At 36.6% G+C, this 21,039-nt stretch overlaps 1 protein-coding gene across 1 annotated transcript; it reads right to left on the bottom strand.

The window, feature by feature from the left end:
- Positions 1-948: 948 nt before the first annotated feature.
- Positions 949-15,001, bottom strand: LOC133856472 (O-fucosyltransferase 38). The gene is made up of 11 exons (XM_062291507.1): positions 14,688-15,001; positions 9,093-9,171; positions 8,091-8,158; positions 4,948-5,036; positions 4,661-4,838; positions 3,892-4,020; positions 3,427-3,563; positions 2,516-2,729; positions 2,252-2,436; positions 1,413-1,508; positions 949-1,189 (listed from the first exon to the last, which is right to left on the bottom strand). Exons 1-11 carry the CDS (start codon positions 14,886-14,888, stop codon positions 1,051-1,053), a joined length of 1,515 nt encoding a protein of 504 aa, XP_062147491.1. The 5' UTR covers positions 14,889-15,001; the 3' UTR covers positions 949-1,050.
- Positions 15,002-21,039: the final 6,038 nt, after the last annotated feature.

Below are 21,039 nucleotides of genomic sequence, written 5' to 3'. Positions count from 1 at the left end.
AAAAACTTTTCCCAAAGCCAAGGGATTGTGGATTCCCCACCTCTCAAGAAGGGAATCCACATTCCCAACAAAAGGCAGTTGGGTAAGTGCAACCAAACGAAATAATCTTTTAGAATTCCAAAGATTCCTAAAAGATTACTCCCATCCAAATGCCCCCACAAAAATATTTGTTCTTTGTTTCTGCAAATTGTTTCGTATCTTTGAAAACGAATTTTATTAATACTGTTTGAATCTCTCTTGGAAAAGTGTTTGCAAGTCGAGGAAATTCGGTTAAAATCAGAAATCACAAAAAGACAATTTTTGGAGAGGGGATTGCAACTAAAGGGTGATGGTAAAAGGTTCAAGATTTAATAAATAAGTAATACTTGTTAGTAAATTGGTATACGGTTTATATACAACTTGATGATGTGATAATAAAAATTAGTTATTGAATCAACACTCGTACAAATAAAATAAAAAATCAATGGTTGATTTTTATTATCACGTTATTCCAGTTGTATCACAGTCGTATAACAGCTACTAAATAACATTACTCTTAATAAATACTTGCATCAAATGAGAGTTGAACATGAGAACAAGACCAAAATACCTTACAACTTGATCTATCACATATGGTAAGTACATTACAACTTGATCTACCACATTATGGGGGTCACATGTTTGAAACAACTTAGCACGTGCTTGATAAACCATTTAAATGACATAAAATGAATGGTAATAGAATACATATAAATAACATCGATAGTTCGATAAAAACATGAACATACAACTATATTTAATTCAAAGCCAGAAAGGGCCATGATCCCCACTCCACCCCACCGAGTTTTCATGCTTTTTACTTTTTAGTAGGCATGAAATGTTTGGCGCTTCGAAATGGTCAAGTTGATTTAGGCACACAAAGAGAAAATAATAATAAAAATAAAAAATAAAAAAGTGTGCAACTAAAGATTTAGGCAATTACCAGAGCTTTTCATTCATATTAATCACCATAATCAAGGGGTACCTCTACTCAAAATGAAGCCAACACTAAACATTAGCACTGTCATGGCTTTATGTCATTTCATGTTGCTTTTTTGAAGCACATATACATTCAGGGTATGGATTTTCATAAAAGGATTCTTCAGTCCTAAAACGTGCTCGGCCTTTAATTCCCGGCTGTGGACCTCTTCTTTTCCTTGGAGCTCCTTGCCTGCAATTTTGGGAAAAAAGAGATAAGTTCTGTTTCTGCATAGCATGTAAAATCTTGTTTTAAACAAGTCATTTCATTAAGGAAATTTGTATTTAGAGAGAAAAAAAACTCTTCTTTAATTTGTTTCTGTTTGTGATAATGAACACCATTTCATAGATTGGGGTCATTTAATTGTGTGAGGTTGCAACTCATAGAGTCATAACATTAATATTGGTTCTATTACCTGTTCTCGTGCATCTGCCGCACAAGAAATGACAATGAGGATCCTTCTTTAAGCTCTCCGGTTTCGAGCTTATCAAAAACTTTGACAAGTCCTTTCCTGAAGATAAAAGGAGATGAAAGAACAGACGTGAGATCCATGGAAATCATTGTACTACAAAAGGATAACATCATGCTTAAAGGGAAAAAAAAAAAAAAAAAAACCTAATGCACCTCTCTAATTTTCTCAGGTATAGTTTGTAGTAATGAAAATTTCTCCATAGGAAAAGAAAGACATAATGCATCATGGCTTCAAATAATGACAACCTCAGAATTTGTTTCTAATCAAGCTAGTCAAGATGCGGTCAAAATTGTCCAAAATTATAGTTGAGATAATAGAGCAAGAAAAAAAAATAAAATCCCAGTGAAATAAGATTTAAGTGCCACTATGAGATATGTCATTGGCTTGTAGCAAGACAACCAACTCAATCAATGAAACAAGCAGAAACCAAGGATATAAATGACCTGTTTAAAGAATAAGTTTTATGCAAGTAAAAATACTGTAAGGTGTCTGCATAGTACCAACAATAATGGTTGGAAAGAAAAACAAGCAAATTAAATACCAGTTCTTGTGTTTGAATAGAGGATTAAGGGAATTCATAAGAGGCTTAAAGGCATATAGCAACATAAAGGTTAGACCTCAATGCAAAAAACGAGGGCACTTGGGAAGATGTTTACATGGATTTCATGCCATTTATCTCAAATCCTAACAGAAATCTAAGTTTATCTTTGCCTGGCCTGATGTATCAGTTCCAAACAGTACCTAGACAACTCCCTAGGATAATTTCTTTGACTGATTACTACCTGTCAGGGGTGATCGTCTTGCGGTGGCCTAAATATCTGCGGTGCCCCTCAACAGATCTTGCCATATTACCAGAATACGATGGGATGAACACATCACTCTCTACAGAGATAATGTAATCAAGTGCTGCAGCTTGAGACGCATGACTAGCAAACGCTTCCAATTCTTCCTGGGTTGCAAGTGTTTCCTGTCACCAATCCAACAACCACTTCATCATTTTGGTGAAACTAATTTTCCTAAGCAATCAAACTAAAAAATATTCACACCTTGAGAACTACGTTTGGGAAGTGGGACATAAGCTCCAAAAGGCGAGTATTACCACCATAAATTTCTCCAGCGGCAATATAAATTAATGCTGATGGAGGATAACCAAGAGCTCGAAGAAATATTCCAACCTCCTTGGGAGTTAGTGGACAAAAGCCACCTATTCTCTGCTCTGTTGAGTTTATCTCTTTGACCTTCCAATGGTTTGTGGTCTCCCTAGAAACAAGAATCACATGACAAAAGTAAGCTACTAACAGAATGAAACAGCACCAATATAAAATAACCACCCTTGAGAAATACTGCAGTTTTTTCGGCAGGGGCTCATTGGAGACCTGTTGGGCCTATGTTTATACAGGGGAAGGTAACCCTCTCACTTCTCTAAAATCCCCCTCTGGTGTAGACAAGATTTGACCCCAAGCCTCTTGTAAAGAAAAGGGCTTTACCAGCAAAGCTAGCTGAGACCCACTTAAGAGATGCTTCCTTCGATATCAGATGGTAGTGATATCCTACAACCCCACTATGGGCAATCCTTCACATTCTCTGGACGACAATATCAGAAACTTTGACACATAATTTCATTCCTTTTTAAAAAATAAAAAAATAAACTCCAATCATTTTCTACTATTTTGTCAACATTCAGAACAAACAGAAAATTTTTGACATTCTTTCTTGTTCATTTTATTACATAAGAAAAAAATTTGACCCAAAACTGAAATTTAAAACCTAAAAGGCAGAGAGAGGATGCAGAGGTGCAATTCATTCATCTCATTTACCTCTTTAGATTATTAACACTTTGGGTGGAACTACAAAAATGATACATAACAAAGAGGTTGGAAGGTTGTCATCTTCTCACCTATGTACCTGACATGTAAAGGTTAGGTGCAAGTGTGTGCACATACACAAAATTTCTCACCTCATAGTTCTCAGCTCTTCAGATTCCCTATCAGTCAGGCCATAAGAACAACCGGTAAAAGACAGCATGTCTTTCTCATATCTCAGATGAAGAGCTATATATCTTCCTCCTCGTGTTCTCAGCCGCTCCGCTAGCTTCTGTGGTGTCACCATCATGCATGCTCAGAACCTAATTTATCAGGAAGCCCCAAAGTAGACCTCTTAAATGAATCAATACTGAAAGGAAAAATAAACCTAGGATCATGTTCACTGCCAATGCAACATATGTATTTGTTATAAGGTTTCAAAATGCTGCACGATCTTAAAAGTGTTACAACCATTTCAAAATTTGAGCCATCCAATCTAGAATCTCAGAATTTTCAGTAACAGTCTCACAGTTACTGGACCAGGACTTGATGCCAACAACCAATACATAAAACCTGGATCATGGTCACAGAAAAGGCACAAAAGATTCAGCAAGTCAAACCTTTCCGAGGCTCTCAATTGGGGGAGAGAAGCGGAGTGCATGATATAAAGCACGGCATCTCAACCTCTGGATATCAAGAGGCAGGTTATTGTTTGCAAGTCGAGAATCCGATTTTGCAACATGAATTACCTGCGCAAATAGACTCATTAAGCATCCTCGAGTTCAGGAAAACTTATCAAACCAACCCCTAAAATTGATAGTCAGCACTCTTTTAGGTATAATATTCGTTTATTATATTAAACTCAACAAACGTAACCCAATTACTCGCCAACTGAAAACTTACTAGGTTTAGGCAGCTCTAGCAAATAAAAAAAAAAAAAAAAAGGGATTAATGAAATTCAACTTCATCTTACATACCATTTAGAACATATGTGATTTGTTTTATCATGGTATCTAAATTGTGTTGTCTGTTAAAAGCATAGGATCATCTTTGGATTAGAAAATCCAGCTTCGAAATTTACTTCACCAATATTTACCCTTTTGGAAAACAAATCTTTTTAACCACCTTCAGATGGTAATGACTCCATTGTAAAGAATGATCTTTTCCATTTCTGCATGTGTCAACACGCCCATAGAAATATAAACTTAAGAAATGGTACTTTCACAGCTGTTATGCCTCAGATTTTTTGAGATATGCAATATAACTTGGCAATAATGATCAGTCATACCAAGCTCAGCTGCAGGAACCTTACAGTAAGGTAAGTTCCTCACTCCCAGACCAGAGTTTGGCTACAAAACTTGGAATCTAAGTCCAATATGTTTTACATACCTGATAATCCTTCCATAACTGTGTCAGCTCTTCATAGTAACCCACACCGGACCAGGAAGTGAAGTGCTTCCGGGCCCGAGGAACAATTTCTAAATTCTTAGGGAGCTCCTTCAAAATCCTGATGTCTCCTTTCAAGGTTTCAATGAAATGAAGCTCATCAAATATATCTGAAAACATACTGCCATAGGGATACGTGACAAAAGAATGTGTAAGAAAAAAAAATAGAAAAATCAGGAAGTACAGTACTCAGAAAATGCTGGAATTGGGAAAATAATGCTCAGGATTACCTAGAGTCTTGCCAGAATGAACGCTTATCTAGTTGAGGAATGACTAGAGTTGCATTCATTATGTGAGCAACAGCCACCATGTCAGATATCTTCAGGAGAAAAGAATGGTTACTGAATTTTGATTGACGAAATATGAAGCAAAAGTTGGGTAGACATAACTGACACCAATAATGTATTAAAAGAATCCATATAGATCAATCATCAGTTAATTTCAAATATTCAAGACCTCAAATGTGAAATTGGATGACCCCAGGCTCCATGTCTCTAGTATAGGGTTGCAATATTGTTTTAGTACCAATAAAATGGCTCACTTAGCTTTTGAGTTCAAATCCATCAAAGTAAATGATGCCATCATGAAAGTTGGAGACAGCAAGTCTGGTAAAGATTTTAGAATTTCAGATGGCCACAGATGCTGGTATATTATATCATTTATGATAATGGCCACAACTATGGGCCTGTTCAGGATGATTGTTCAGCAAAAACCAACACTCTTTCTCTCTGTCTCTCTCTCTCTCTTAAATTGTCATATCTTTTTTATTCTAAAATTATAATAAAAGAGATAACGTGGAGAAAAGACACCCAACTACCCAGCAATTCAATAGACGAAGCTAACCCCTAAAGGTGTTTCAGCACAGCATGCACGATCTAATGCACAAATTTGTTCTGCAATTCTCTTGAATTTGTTTAGTATAGAAAAATCGTAGATGGTGGGGCTGACCCAAATCATCTACGTCAATTGTGGTGCTTATTCTTATGTTTTGAAGTTGTTTCGGGCTTGAAGGTAAACTTGGCTAAGTCAGAATTGGTTCCTGTGGGAAATGTTGATAATGTAGATGGGTTGGCTAGTATTTTGGGTTGTGGGGTTTCTTCTTTGCCTATCTTGGCCTACCGTTGGGGGCCTCCTATAAGGCTAAGCATATTTGGGACGGTACTATTAAGAAGATAGAGCATTGTTTGGCCAATTGGAAAATGATGTATATGTCTAAGGGTGGTAGAGTTACCCTAATTAAATGCGTACTTTCTAATTTACCTACGTACTTCTTGTCCCTCTTTCCTCTCCCTGCAAGTATTGCTTACCGTATTGAGAAGCTTCAACGTGATTTCTTATAGGGTGAGCTAGGAAAAGAGTTCAAATATTGTTCGCCAATCTCTGAAGCCTCGATTAGGAGTTCGGAACTTTTTTTTTTTTTGGATGAATAATAAGAATTTTATTGAAAAATGGCAAAACCCTCGTATACGAAGAGTATACAAGAGAACCAAGAGAGCCAAAGCTCTAACTACTACTACAATCTAGGAAACAAATAAGATCTACCAAATTCTCTGAGGAAAAATTAGGAACATAAACAATGGCTCAATATAGAAAAGATCTCAGAAATGAGGATTTAAGAAGAAGCACATTGGTCTCGCTATACTCAAAGAGCCGATGATTCGGAACTTGTTAATGTTCAATCGTGCTCTCTTAGGAAAATGACTTTGGCGCTATGGGGTTGACAGAGAGACTTGGTGGAGAGTGGTGGTGGTGGACTCTAAATTTGGAAGTTCTTGAGATGGGTGGTGTTCTAACGAGCCTCTTGGGGCGTATGGGGTGGGGTTATGAAGGAATATTAAGAAGAGTTGGGGGAAGTTTTCAAGTCATACCAGATTTGAGGTGGGAGATGGCTCCAAAGCTAGATTATGGCATGACCTATGGTGTGGGGACAGGGCCTTTAAGGAAGCCTTTCAAAATTTATATGGTATTGCTTGCGCAAATGATGTTTCTGTTGCGTCTCTCTTGGAGCTTTCTGATGCTTCCATTCAATAGAACGTGAGCTTTGCTAGAGTGGCTCAAGATAAAGAGGTGGATATCTTTGCTTCGTTCTTCAGGACGTTGTATTTAGTTAGAGTGAGATGGGAAGGTGAAGACAAGTTGTGGAGGATCTCCTCTAAAAGAGGGTTGTTTGCTATTAAATCCTTTTACAGTGTCATGGGATGCAAAGATGGCTTTCGTTTCCCATGAAAGAGTGTTTGGCGGACTAAGGTTCCTTTGAGGGTGGCCTTTTTTGCTTGATCAGCAACCTTAGGTTAGATACTTACCATGGATAATCTCAAGAAGCGGCAAGTCATTGTGGTCGATAGGTGCTGCATGTATAAAAGGAATAGGCCTGTGAACCACCTTCTTTTCCATTGTGAGGTTGCCTGTGCCATTTGGAATGTGATCTTCAATCGATTTGGGCTGTCTTGGGTTGTGCCTAAATGAGTAGTCGACTTGTATGCTTGTTGGTGAACTACCGGTAGCACTCAAAGTGTTTTTGTGTAGAAAGTGGTGCTTTTGTGCCTTTTATGGTGTCTATGGAGGAAAAAGAAAGACATAAGTTTTATGGACCGTGAGAAGACTTTGAAGAAGATTAAGTCTTTATTCTTCAGTACTTTGTATCTTTTGACAACTGCTTTTATTTTTCTTTTGGTGATTAGTTATCATGATTTCCTTGTTCTTTTTGCTTATAACTAGGTTTTTTCTCTTGTATACTTCTAGTGTACCTGGGGATACCTAACGCATTTAATGATATTTCAATTACTTCTAAAAAAAAAAATTAATACAACAAATGTGCAATCCACAAGGGTTCATTTCACTGAGTATGGAATTTGCTTATGCTTACTTGACCAACGGTTACTAAAGCACTTTACAATAGGACAGAAGTTTATCACGCTCGAACTCTGCAATATACGCATCATGAACCAAATTCTTGATTTATAAGGTGGATTTGTTAAGTATAAGGATGTCAACAAAAATTGTATGGTCAGACAGGAGGAGCTATCTTAACTCACTATAAGTTTTCTTATTTTAAATAGCAGCTGCAAAATATGACTCTGCATTGGCAGAGAAAAGATATATATATATATATATATATATATATATATATATATATTTTTGATAAATAATTGCAATTTATTAAAAAGTGCAAAGGGGCGCAACCCACGGGAAGTATACAAGAAAACCCCTAAAAGGGACGAACAGAGAATAAATTTAAAAAGTCTACATAATTAAAAACACTCAAACTATGATGGGGCGCTATCCAAAAATATGATGGCAGAGAAAAGATATATAAAATAAATAACGTAGTCAATAGCCAACAGTGCAGGATACATAATGGTCAGTAACTTACACCAGTGCGCATCTGATTTAATCCTCCATTACTTCGCACAGTAATATAGTGCTCTGATAGTTGGGCAGCTGACATAGTGAAACAAAATTCAGAGAGAGAGAGAGAGAGAGAGTTATGCAGAGTGATTGAGGAACTTGAAGTATCAAAACAAGGATATAGTCTGGTATAAGACAAGAACTACGGTTATCTATGCTAACGTCGTATTTTGGGGAGCGTTTTGTGTTTTTAGCTTGAAAGAGTGTTTTTATGTGACATAAATATGAGAGTTGTTTTTAGAAGTGTATTCTAGTGGGTCTATATATATATATAACCAGGGTATCCGAGGCTTCGCCCCGACAAGATCCCCAAGACACCATGCAAAGCGTTGTGGGTCCATATTTGAGAAAATATTATCTATAAAGTAGACCTGCTTATTTTGAGAAACCCAAATAGATGTAGAATCTTGTAAATGTTTTTTATGTTTTTTTTTCTTTTTTTAAAATGAAAAGAAAAGAAAAGGAGAAAGTAGTTGTGTGGCCACCCTCAATGGAGGCGTGGCTGCTATCTGGTCGACAAATCAGGTTGGACGCGCGGCAACCTTGACAAGGACAAGGGTGGCCACACCACCAACCAAATAATTTTTTTTTTTTTTTTAAATAATAAGTTAGCTCTTACCTTGCAAAAGTAAAGCATAGATTTTGTCAAATATTCTTACAACAAGGGAAGAATATAGGTTTATAAAAAGTAATTTGTATTTTGAGGGGTATTTTGTGTTTTGAGTTGTTTGTTAATGTATTTGTTTTGAGTGACTAAGATCAGAACATTGAAAATAAAAGCACTGGCAAACATAGCCTACCATACACTTGACAGTACTGAATAAAAGTTTAAGAAATATGGTACAGAGAGCAAGCTTAAGAGGAGCAAACAAATATTTTCCACACACAAAAAATGTAAGTGCTTTGTTAATATAGTTTCATTCATCCAAAATTATATATACATGAATACCACGTATGTAAGTCTAACCTTTATATTTAGAAGTGGGCTTGACACATGGATGTAAACCATAGCTAAAAGGAGCATCCCAAAGTTGTTTTTCAGGCACCTGCAGTGTTGGAATTAAAGGACAGCCATATTATCCATATTTTAATAATTTTGATAGGTATATATTTTAATAATAAAAAAAGGAAAAAAAATTGTCAGAAAACTTTTTCAAAATCGATTTGTAATTTTCTTTTTATGAGCAAGGAAATTCATTAAAAGCGCAAAGGGCGCAACCCAAGTACATAAGAAGTATACAAAAGAAACACTCGAAAGTTATTTTTCGGGCACCTGAAGTGTTGAATTAAAGGACAGTCTTGTTATTCATATTTTAATAATAAAAAAGGAAAAAAAATTCTCAGAAAACTTTTTCAAAATTGATTTGTAATTTTCTTTTTCATAAGTAAGGAAATTCATTAAAAGCGCAAGGGGCGCAACCCAAGTACAAAAGAAGTATATATACAAAAGAAACACCCAACAATCAAGAACAAATAATAATAATAATAATAATTAGCAGTTAGAGACATGGAAAAAGGCAGTAGTAGAGATCCACTCAAATAGGGATTTAAGAAAATAAGTCTGTAGATCCGAGCTCATTCTCTCTCGATTATCAAAGCTTCGAGCATTCCTTTCTCTCCAAGTGCACCACATTAAAAAGGAAGGAATTGTGCTCACAATATTGATATCATTATGGCCGACTCTTCTATTCCAACACGCCAAAAGATCCACACCTATCTAAGCATAACCCACTCTAGCCCAAACATCTGAAATACCATGATCCACAGCTCTTTCGCGACATCACAATGAAGAAGAAGATGATATGTGGTTTCCCCACTCTTTTTACACATACAACACTGATCTATCACTATGATGTGATGCTTGCAGAGATTATCTAAAGTGAGAATTTTTCAAGGGAAGCTGTCCAATTAAAGAAAAACAACCTCAAAGAAGCCTTAATCCTCCAAATGCTCTTCCAAGAGAAAGGGGAGTCAACGTTAGGAAAAACCTTGTAAAAGGATTTGACCTCAAAAGGTCTACTTTTTTAGGGCGTCCAACAAAGCCTATCATCGTTTTGTAAAATTTAGAATGCCTATTAAACATTACGGAGAATGCATCACATTATTCTCTGTTTTGTTCAGGAAATGAAAAATAAGATACTAGCTTGATAAGACTAATAATTTAGCCATATTCATTTTATGAGAATAACTCTTCGTTACCATATTTTTTTGATAAGTAATTGAAATTCATTAAAACTGGAGGGTGCACCCAAGTACACATGAAATATAAAGAAGAAACGCCTAACCAGAAAAAGAAAAAAGAGCAAACAAGTCATGAAAACTAGAAACATAAGAACAATCAAGAGCAGCCACCCAATGGAAAAGGGTATTAAAGAAGAAGGCCTTTAACTCTGCCAATGTCCACTTAGTGTCTTTGAAACTTCGGTAATTTCTTTCTTTCCAAATACACCACATCCAGCAAAGTGAAATCATCTTCCAAACAGTTTCGCTTTGAGGACTACCAAACTGCCCTCACCAACAAGCTAAGAGATCTCTCACTCGACGAGGCATGGCCCATGCTAAACCGAACAAGCCGAAGATAGAGTTCCACAAGGCACTAGCTGTTTCACAATGGAGTAAAAGGTGGCCAACTGTTTTCCCACTCTTCTTACACAAGCAACACCAATCTACCACACGCTATATCACTTTATCAAGTTATCCAAAGTGAGGATCTTACCTAACGTGGCTGACCAAGTAAAGAAAACCACTTTCGAAGGGAAAATACACCTCCAAATACACCTCCAAGGGAAAAGAGTGTTGTCATGGGGATTAAGACATTATAAAACGATCTTACATCAAACAACCCTTTCTTGGAAGGATTCCAACAAAGCTTGTCTAGATCGTCCTGTTTCAAACTAATGGAATACAACTGATTGAAGAACGAAGTAAAGAATTCAAACTCCCAATTGTGCCTTCCTCTTACAATTTTTTATTTTTATTTTTATTTTTATAAGTAATTGCAATTCAATTCATTGAAAGCATAGAGGAATGCAACCCTTACACACGGAAAGTATACAAGAGAGCCCTTAAATGGGACAAGAAGAGAATAAATTTAAAAATTCTACTTAAGTAAAACCATTCAAACAATGATGGGATGCTATCCAAAGATATAACATATTGAACAAACGCTTCCGTATTTCCACAATTGATGTCTCTACATCTTCAAAGAGCCGCGCATTCTGTTCCCGCCAAATACACCACAATAAACACAATGGAGCTAAACGCCAAGCTTCTTTAGCACGACCATACCCAACCGATGCGCCCCAACTAGTCAACAACTCCAACACCGTTCATGGCATAACCCACTCTATCCCAAATAAAATAAAAATGTAACTCCAAAGATCACGGGCGACTTCACAGTGAAGCAACAGATGATCAATAGACTCTCCATTCTTTTTGCATATACAATACCACTCAATCACTACGACATTTCTTTTATGCAAGTTATCATGCGTCAAAATTTTACCCAAAGCTGCTGACCATACAAAGAAAGCCACCATTGTCGAAGCCTTAATACGCCAAATACTCTTCCACGGAAATGATGGGCAATTTTTCCTAATAAGCACTTCATAATAGGATCTCACCTCATATAAACCCCTTTTAGAGGGGTTCGTAACTAACCTGTCTCCCTCTCCATGTCAAACCGAAGTGGAGTAAAGCTGCTCAAAGAAAGAAAGAACCACCTCCATCTCCCAATCCTAGATTTGCCTCGTAAAAAGAACATTTTATTAAATAACTCCATTATGAACAACCGAGTTATCCACCACCATCGCATCTTTGTTCCTCACAATACTAAACTGAACTGGAAAGCACTACTTCAAAGATCTATCCCCACACCATCAATTCATGCCAGAAATTAATATGTGACCCATCCCCTACCTCAAAATGAACAAAATTACAAAACTTCTCCCACCCCTCCTAATATGTTTCCACACACCCACTCCAAAGGAACCCGGCACCTCTTTCGAACACCAAACCTCGCTCTTACAAAATTAACGTTACACTGAAGAGAGACATTAATGAATTGAAGATGATCTGCCACAAAAGCACCCCTTAAGCAACCGATGCTAAACTCTAGAAAAGCTTCCTTGAGGAGTTGCTCCGCATACCACACATCACGCCAAAAATTAATCTCGGAGCCATCACCCACCTCAAATCTAGTAAATCTTCATCCCAACCTCTTCTAATAAATTTCAAGAAACCCACCCCATAAGACCAGCTGACTCCATTAGAGCACCAACCACCCCATCGACTCCCATACTTAAGGTCGGCTACCGATCTCCACAAAGCCTCTCTCTCATAAGCATAACGCCATAGAAAAATGACTTGATATGCGAGACTTGTGCTTTAACGAAACAATAATTACTTTTGCATTTTCAATACCGTTTTTCTTTCTCCTTTTTTGCTGGTTCATTTTGTATACTTCTTAACTCAACAAAAACGAACCTAGAGAAATGCTATATTTAAAGTAGAAAAGATAGCTTTTCTCTTATGCTACAAAATAGTGAGATACTTCTAGTGTAGATTAAAAATAAGGAAAATTACTAAACTAATTCATGGGGTTTGGATTTGAATCAAATCGTTTTTTGGGGTACAAAAGTTATCATAAAGTTCCTTGTGGTAAGACTTTTGTATTAAAATGATCCTTATATTTAATTCCATCTATTTTTCAGACGGAGTCCTTATGAAATCATAATTTTATTCTCAAATTAAAAAATCAAAAAATATAATTAAAAAAAAGGGGGCTGCCTCTCATTGGTGAGGAGCAGCCTCATAGAGGGGTGGCAGCACCTCCCCTATGCAGGGTGGTTGTCCATCCCTCAGCAGATTGGGGGCCACCCACCTCTTTTTGAGGGAGGCCACCCCTCACCAAATGAGGGGCTGCCTCCTTTCATAGATGGAGGTCGCCCCCTCATTTTTTTTATTGAAATTTTTTTATAAGTAATTCAATCTCATTGAAAGTGCAATGGAGCACAAACATAATTTAGTTTTTTACTTACTTTTTTTTTTTTTTTTTTAAAAAAAAAAAAAATGGAGATAAAATTGTAATTTTACAATAGCTCCATTAGAAAAATGGACGGAATTTGTACGGAATTGGACAGAATGATCAATTTGATACAAAAAGCTTACAAGAAGGAGCTACAAGATAATTCGTATACCACGGGGATCAATTTGATACAAGCCTAAACCTTAGAGATCAATTTAGTAATTTTTCCTTAAAAATAACCAGCACAATGTCAAGAAGGGGAGAATAATTGAAAGAACAATAAGCTCACATTATATTTTCTTGTTGCCAAAGCAGTACCTACAGATGTTGCCCTTTGGGAATATGATCTTCTCCATTTTATTTGAAATGGAGATGATTCATTTCAAGGTCAAGATTTTAATTTTTCGCGACTAATGATATACATGATGCCATGTATTGAATATGTTGACACGTTATTCAAAAAATTTAAATAACGTGGTATCATGCACACATTGGATGCGACAAAATAAAATCTTGCCCATGAAATGACTCATCTCCATTTCACTTAAAATTGAGAGAATACTTGTCCCAGATTTTGGCATCTTTCCCTTGTAAATACAAACCACAATTATGTGGATTAGAATGTTCTAAGAACCAATGTTCCAGCAATGTAGTCCAATATTCACCACTTAAGTTTGGTTTCCACCTAGCCTAACGGGTAATAACTCTCAGTAATGATGATTGAAGAGCTCAATAGGTCATCTTGGGGTATTCCAGCTGAATTTATTTTTTTCTTTTCTATTTGGGGTAGTTAACATATTGAGATTGTCAGAGAAATCCTAATGATCTGAAGTTACCCACTGAACCATGGTGCAAAGACATGCTATGCCAAGACATAAAAGTTTTAGATTTAAAAGATCTAGACATCTCCATTACTTTTGGTCCATTACAAAGACTCGTCGTTTGTACAAATTCCGTTTCTTTCTGCCCTAGCTAAAATGAATAATACTAGTAAGGATTGCATAAAACAAACAAAGGCACCCCCCCAATTATATTTTAGCAAATATAATGATCACACACAATATGCTTAACAATATATATATATATATATATATATATACTTATAAAAATAAAAAAATAAAAAAAAAATAAAAAAATTATGTCTTGAATTTACCCTCACAGCCACAACCAAGCTTCAACGTTCCTCTAATAAATGTAACAATTAGTTCATAACTTTTATATAAGCTCCCCAATTTTCTATTTTGGATCCATCACAGAAGCAAATCCAAGTCCCCATGGACTTCTCTGTAACCAGTAAACAAATACATGTAAACATAAATTACATAATGGCCAATTTTATGAAAAAACCACAAAATAGCAAATCCCTTATAATTATAACCACAAAAACACAAGCCCCAGAATGAAAATGCAAACATCAAAAAACAAAGTCTTCAAATTCTACCCAAATCCCAGCTATCCATAAAAAAATTTACGCCACCAGAAGTAAAACCCAACTCTGAAAACCACCAAAACAGAGAGTTTGAGAAACCACCATACCTGCTTAGACTGAAATTCTTCAGGAAAATTTGATTTTTGTTCATCGTCCTCCAACATACTCCTCGTAAAGAACTGAAATATGAACATGGAGAAAGCAAAGAGAGAGATAATGTATAGTGTGATGGCATAAGGGGATCGTTTTCTTGGGAGAAATCTAGCAGTTAAAGAAGTCCTGTAGCGGGAAGAGCCTCTGTTCACCATTTCAGAGACTACTCCACGTCCACTCTAGAACATAGATCTCTTGCATCGTCTGCTAATTTCTTGATAGGCGCACCCACCAAATAGGTTATGATCCTACGGATCTGCCTGCCGTAACGGTCTGTTTGGATATTGATTCTAAATATTTTTTGAATTTGTTATATGAATCTTTGTAAGATAAAATTTTAAAAAATTAAATAAAATATGATTTATTTTTAAAAAAAGTATAATATTATTCGAACCAAACACACCGACGACGATGATTATCTCCATTTCATAATGAAACGGGTAGTATATTTATTTCATAAGAAATGTTATGGGTTACATTAAGACCTCGTTTAGTTCACGAAATAAATTTTTCGAATAAAGTGAATTATTACTTTGTTTGGTATAGGTTTATTCTTTAAAATAGTTATTCTAATAAGAATAACTATTATTTTATGAAGAGAAATACCTATTTCTTTAAAGAATAGACTATTACATTTTATAGGAAAAATCTTTCTTCATTTTCTATTTTCTATCAAACTTTTTCTTTTTTAAAAACTAAATAAAATAAATAAACCCACGTTAAATTGTGGTTGGTCGGCCAGCCATAGTTTGGAGCCGGGGGTGGTGCGACCATTCCCAGAGCATTCGGGGGTGGCTTGGCCACCACCGATGGGCTTCGGGGGTTGCCGACCACCCCACCCACATTTTCAATTTTTACTCTAGGGTAGCACTCTCTATGGAAAGAAGAGTGGTTGTGCTTCACTAGCCAAGTCCATGCACCTACAGCTCGATCTACTAGCGCTCTCTTCGATCCTTCCAGGTCAAGACCTTCGCTTTACTCTCCCTTATGAACCCTTGGAACCAAGATCGAGGGAAGGGGAAAGATTGAATCTTGAAAGACTGAGCCCGGCTAGCAAGATCGGGAGGTTTAGTGTCTTCTTAAGAAGGAATACCCAACTTCTGGGGTCAGCTTCAATCACGAGGAGAGAAGAGCGGACCATTTAAAGTCTCAATTCCTATCCGCCCAAGGTATTATTATCGTTTAGCGCTTGTGCTAAGGTGGAGAGTTCAATTCTTTACAATATGAGTTTTTTTATTTAAAAAATAATAATAATAATATAGGGTTTTTTTAGTAATTTTGATTTGATTCCGACTAAAATATATGTATTGTCACCAAACTAAGGAGTAGGAATATATATATATATATATATTCTATTCCACTCTCTTTTATTCCCAATAATAATGATTCACTTTCCCAATAGAATACTCGTGCTGTAAACTAAACTAGGCTTAATTTTTTAAGAATTGTTATTGGATTTATTGTTGGGTGAGGAAGTGTGCATTTAGGAATATGCACTTGACATGTAGCATTTTTCCTATTTTATTATGATTAGAATTTAAATTAATATATTTAAAAATATATATAATGTCATATTATTTAAAATTTTTAAAAAACAAACCATCATTTTTTTTGAAGGAAAGGTGAACTTTCATTAAATAACAATCAACATTACAACATCATGCACCACGAAGGTGAACATAATCAGACACCCTAAAGGTGTACATACATCTTTAATCAAGACTGACAGTTGCTACTAAAAAAACCCAGCCAACAGAATGATGCCTCTACGTTGACATATACATTTACTTGAACAGGGAGTCGGTCACACATTCTGGACGACTGCCAAAGACTAAGTTTATATTCGCACAAAGCAAACTGTCTAAGGACACATAAATAACAAACAACACAGGAAAAGCTCAACAAAGAAGTTGTCTGCCGGAACAGCCGCCGCCTGTGACGGCGCGTGTAGCCGCCAGAGACAAACCCATCAACACTCAAACGCCAAAAGCTTCCGAGCACCACCAGAACCACCAACCAAGACGAAAAGCATGAGTTGTAGCCATCACGCGCAGCCCCAATCCAAAAACCACACAGGCGCGTGAAGGCCACACACCGACCGTCGAGAGACCACACAACTGTGGGGAGTGGCTGGAGCACCAGAAACTGATGGCGATCAAGGTTGAAGGGCGCGCGTCCAACAGAAGATGACGGAAACGCGTAGATCTAGCCTCCAAAATCTGACAGTGAACAAACACGAACCACGATCTCCGCCATCGACACGCCATGGATGACAAGTTCCCGCCGGCACCTTCACCAGAGAACTCTCCTGCCTTTACAAACTAAAAACAGAAAAACTAAACACCCACCGGATCCACACCGGGGAAACTAAACATCCACAACCCAAATGGTTGGGAGACTCAAAACTTCCACAAAAAAACCATCTAACCCAAAAACCAGGGAGGAGGGAGGCGTGGAAGCCTCCCGCCATCATTAACCTAATGTAAATATATATATATATATATATATATATATATATATATATATATATATATATATTCTAGCAATGAATAATCGTGAGCAATTTAAGAGAGTGCATGATTGTCCGAATTCACCCAAAAATAAATAAATTAAGCGGGTCAAGCTTGACTACGTTTTTATGGTGAAAAGCATGAAGTTGTTAGGATGCTTTTAAGCATAAGTCAAGCTAAGATTCTAATCAAGTTCTAACAATCTTCAATTTAGCATTGTTTTCTTTCTTATTCTTTTGCAATCAATCAAGATGTTTAGTCTAGCTTCTTCTATTAGATATTTTTCTAATGCATATAAAATGAGGATTCGATCTTAAATCTATGATACAATACCAAAAAAATTTATGGATCAAATTAATTTATTGCAATCCTTCTTGTTTGAACATATCAATCCTCTTAAGTATTATGAGAAATACTATAGGTACTTAAAGTTTTATAAAGGGAGCCTTACCAATTGATGTGGAATCCGACGTGGCATTAAAAAATTAAAAAATATAGAGAAGCATGTTAGGGTAGATTAACGTGATATTTACTGTTCACACCAATGTCTTTGTTGATAATTTTTTTTGAAAGAACTGCGTTGTTTCTCTCTCCCCAAGCTTTTCATTTTATAAGGAAAACAAGACTGAGTTCATCTTCCTGATTCCCTCTTTCTATCTTTCAGATCTCTTTGTGTTGGTTTTTGGGGAAATCAGCTGCTACGTGGTGGAGTCTTCCTAAATCTTCCTGGACAACCTCTCTCTTAGATCGTGTGGCTGAGGAGATCTCTCCAAGTCGGTCTCTCTTAGATTGTACGGCTAAGGAGATCTCTCCAACTCTCTCTCTCTCTCTCTCTCTCTCTCTCTCTCTCTCTCTCTCTCTCTCTCTCTCTCCAAATTCTTCATTTTCTAAGAAAAACCAACGGCAATCTTGGTTTATCTTCCTATTTCTTTCTATCTCTCTCTCAAAAATTTGTTCACTCCAAAAACTACCCGCACACATACACACAAACAAAGAGAGTAAGAGAGAGACAAAGGGCTCTGATTTCTTTCTAGAGTTGTTGGAGGACATTATTTTTCATGTGGAGGCCATTCAATCGGTTGCATGTGGAGGACATTATCTGCTCCAACCGTTCTGCAGCAAGAGAGAGACGATCAAGTCGAGAGCAAGAGAGAAAAATAAAGAGAGAACCAAAAGAGAGACTTTGTGTCTGGCGGTTGAAGGCCGTGGCACCACCTCGCTACTACGCCGGCCACTGTGCGGTTGAGGAGAGAGAGAGGCGTAGTGCTTGAGGCAGAAAGCTTGGAATCGTTTTTTGTAGGTAATTTTCTGTGATTTCATTAGGTTGTGTTTAAATTTTTTGGTTTTCTATAGTTTTCAGTTTTGATTGATTGAGTGTTTTTGACTTTCAATTGGTGGTTGATTTTCTGTGGGTGTTTGTTCTCGATGGTGGTTGAAGGCCGATTGAGGTTGAGGCTTGATTTTGGGTTAATTCTATTTGGTGCGCTTGGCTGAGTTTTGTCCGAATTTTTTTGTGGTGTTTTGCTTTTTCGGGTTTCTTTCTTTTGTTGTGGTGTGCCTTGAATCAAGTAAAGGTGGTGGGGCCTAGCCTTTTTTGTTTGCTTTTCCATTCTGGTTTTGGAATCCAAAGCAGACTTGGAGTCTTTTTTGGCTCATGTCTTTCAAATTACTCTTGGTTTTTTGGTCTCCTTCTCACAATAGTATTAGGAGAGCCGCCGGCTTGTAGACTCTATAAACTAGCTTGGTTCCTTTGGTAGGTGTGGAGTAAGGCACCAAGGTGTGAGCGTGAAAATTGAGAGAAGGAAAAAGGTGAGAGCACCAAAAAGAAAGATGGGTTTTTTTCCTTTTGTTATTATTCTCCTTTTACCCAAAAGTGGGAATTGGGTGTATTAGTGCTTTGGGTTTGAGTGGTTATCTCGCCCTGTTATTCTCTAGTACTTATATTTTGATAGTGAATTTTCTCCGAGTTGCCTTCGCCATTGGACGTACCTCATATTGAGGGAACCACTTAAATCTTGGTGTCGTGTGTAATTAATTTAATTTTGCTGTCTTTTCTTTTTTCCGCATCCCACGGGTCTTGTGAAGTAGGATAAATTTCCTAACAACTGGTATCAGAGCTTTTGGTTCGGGTGAGAGCGATGGCAGGAGAAGAAGCAAAGATTGGAATTGAAAAGTTCATCGGCACAGATTTTGGGTATTGGAAGATGCAAATTGAAGATATTCTTTATGGAAAGGACCTCTATCAAGCTCTTTTAGGAAAATAAACCGATGACATGTATGATAGCAAGTGGGCTCTGCTTGATCGTAAGGCCCTGGCAGTTATCCGGTTATTAGTGTCAAGATCAGTTGTGCACAACATTGTGAAAGAGAAAACCATAGTGTGTCTAATGGCTGCTTTGTCAAATATGTATGAAAAACCGTCTGCGAATAACAAGGTGCATCTAATGAAGAAACTGTTCAGCCTAAAGATGGCGGAAGAGGTTTCGGTGGCGCAGAATCTGAATGAATTCAATGTAGTCATAAATCAATTGTCTTCCATGGAGATTGATTTTGATGATGAGATTCGTGCATTGATTATCTTGGCATCTTTACCAAATAGTTGGGAAGCCATGAGAATGGCTATGAGCAGTTCTATAGGGAAGAATAAACTCAAGTATGAGGATATTAGAGATTTGATTCTAAGTGAGGAGATGCACAGAAGGGATTCTAGCGAAGCCTTATGTTCTGGTGCTACCTTAAACCTCGAGACAAGAGGTAGAGGATATGGTAAAAACTCTGGACGAGGTAGATCAAGATTTAGAAAAGGTATAAGCGAATATGGATCTGGTAACCTAACAGAATGCTGGAATTGTGGCAAGACTGGTCACTTTAATAATAACTGCAAGGAACCAAGGAAGAAGATTGGGAACAACTACTCTGCAAATGTGGTAACAGAAGAAGTATATGATGCACTGATTCTCTCTGTCGACAGTCCTCTTGATTCTTGGGTCTTTGACTCAAGAGCTTCTTTCCATATCACTGCAATTACCTCGTACTATACATTGGAAGACTAGTTTCAGTCCTAAGCTTCCAATCTCATATTATGTGCTTGCAATTAATCACATCCTTAGATTCGGTTAAGCTACCGAACTTTAAACTTCATATCACATAAAGCTACACATGTGCTTTTATGTGACATTTCTCGCTTCTTAAACCTAGCTAAGAACCATTGTCCTTTACTATGTTAATCTTAGGCTCTAGGTTCGTATTTATTTTGTTTCTTAACCTTAAGATACATTTACTATTTTTTTAATACTTTATACTTTAGTTAACTAAATATCCCAGTATTTGGTTTATAGAACCTTAACAACTTACACACTAAAAGGTTGATTTAATAATTCCTTTATATTGAGTTAGGGTTTCCATATTATAATCTTTATGTATTCTTTTATTTACTATACTCTTAGATTTACTCTATTTACTTATTCTCTTACTTTATTTCTAATTAGGCAAATATTCCACTGGTTTAACACTTTAAAACGTTAATCTAACAATCTATAACTAAATTAGACTTTCGTTCTCAGCTATAATCTATTCATCACGGATAGGATCCAAGTTATATGTTATCTTATCTTATTTATCTTTTATTTATTCACCTACTTATTTATTATATTGTCTTAGCACACCCTTTATATACTAATTCTTCCTCATGATTTCTCTAAAATCCAAACTAATCAACACAGCAAATCACCCAACCGGCCATTACAAATCCAACTCCCAATTTTGGAATCAACAACTCACCTATAATACCCATACA

Source organism: Alnus glutinosa, chromosome 14, assembly GCF_958979055.1.
Source record: "Alnus glutinosa chromosome 14, dhAlnGlut1.1, whole genome shotgun sequence".
NCBI classification, from domain to species: Eukaryota; Viridiplantae; Streptophyta; class Magnoliopsida; order Fagales; family Betulaceae; genus Alnus; species Alnus glutinosa.
Note: the sequence above shows the minus strand (reverse complement) of the source record. Positions and strands in the feature narration are given on the sequence as shown.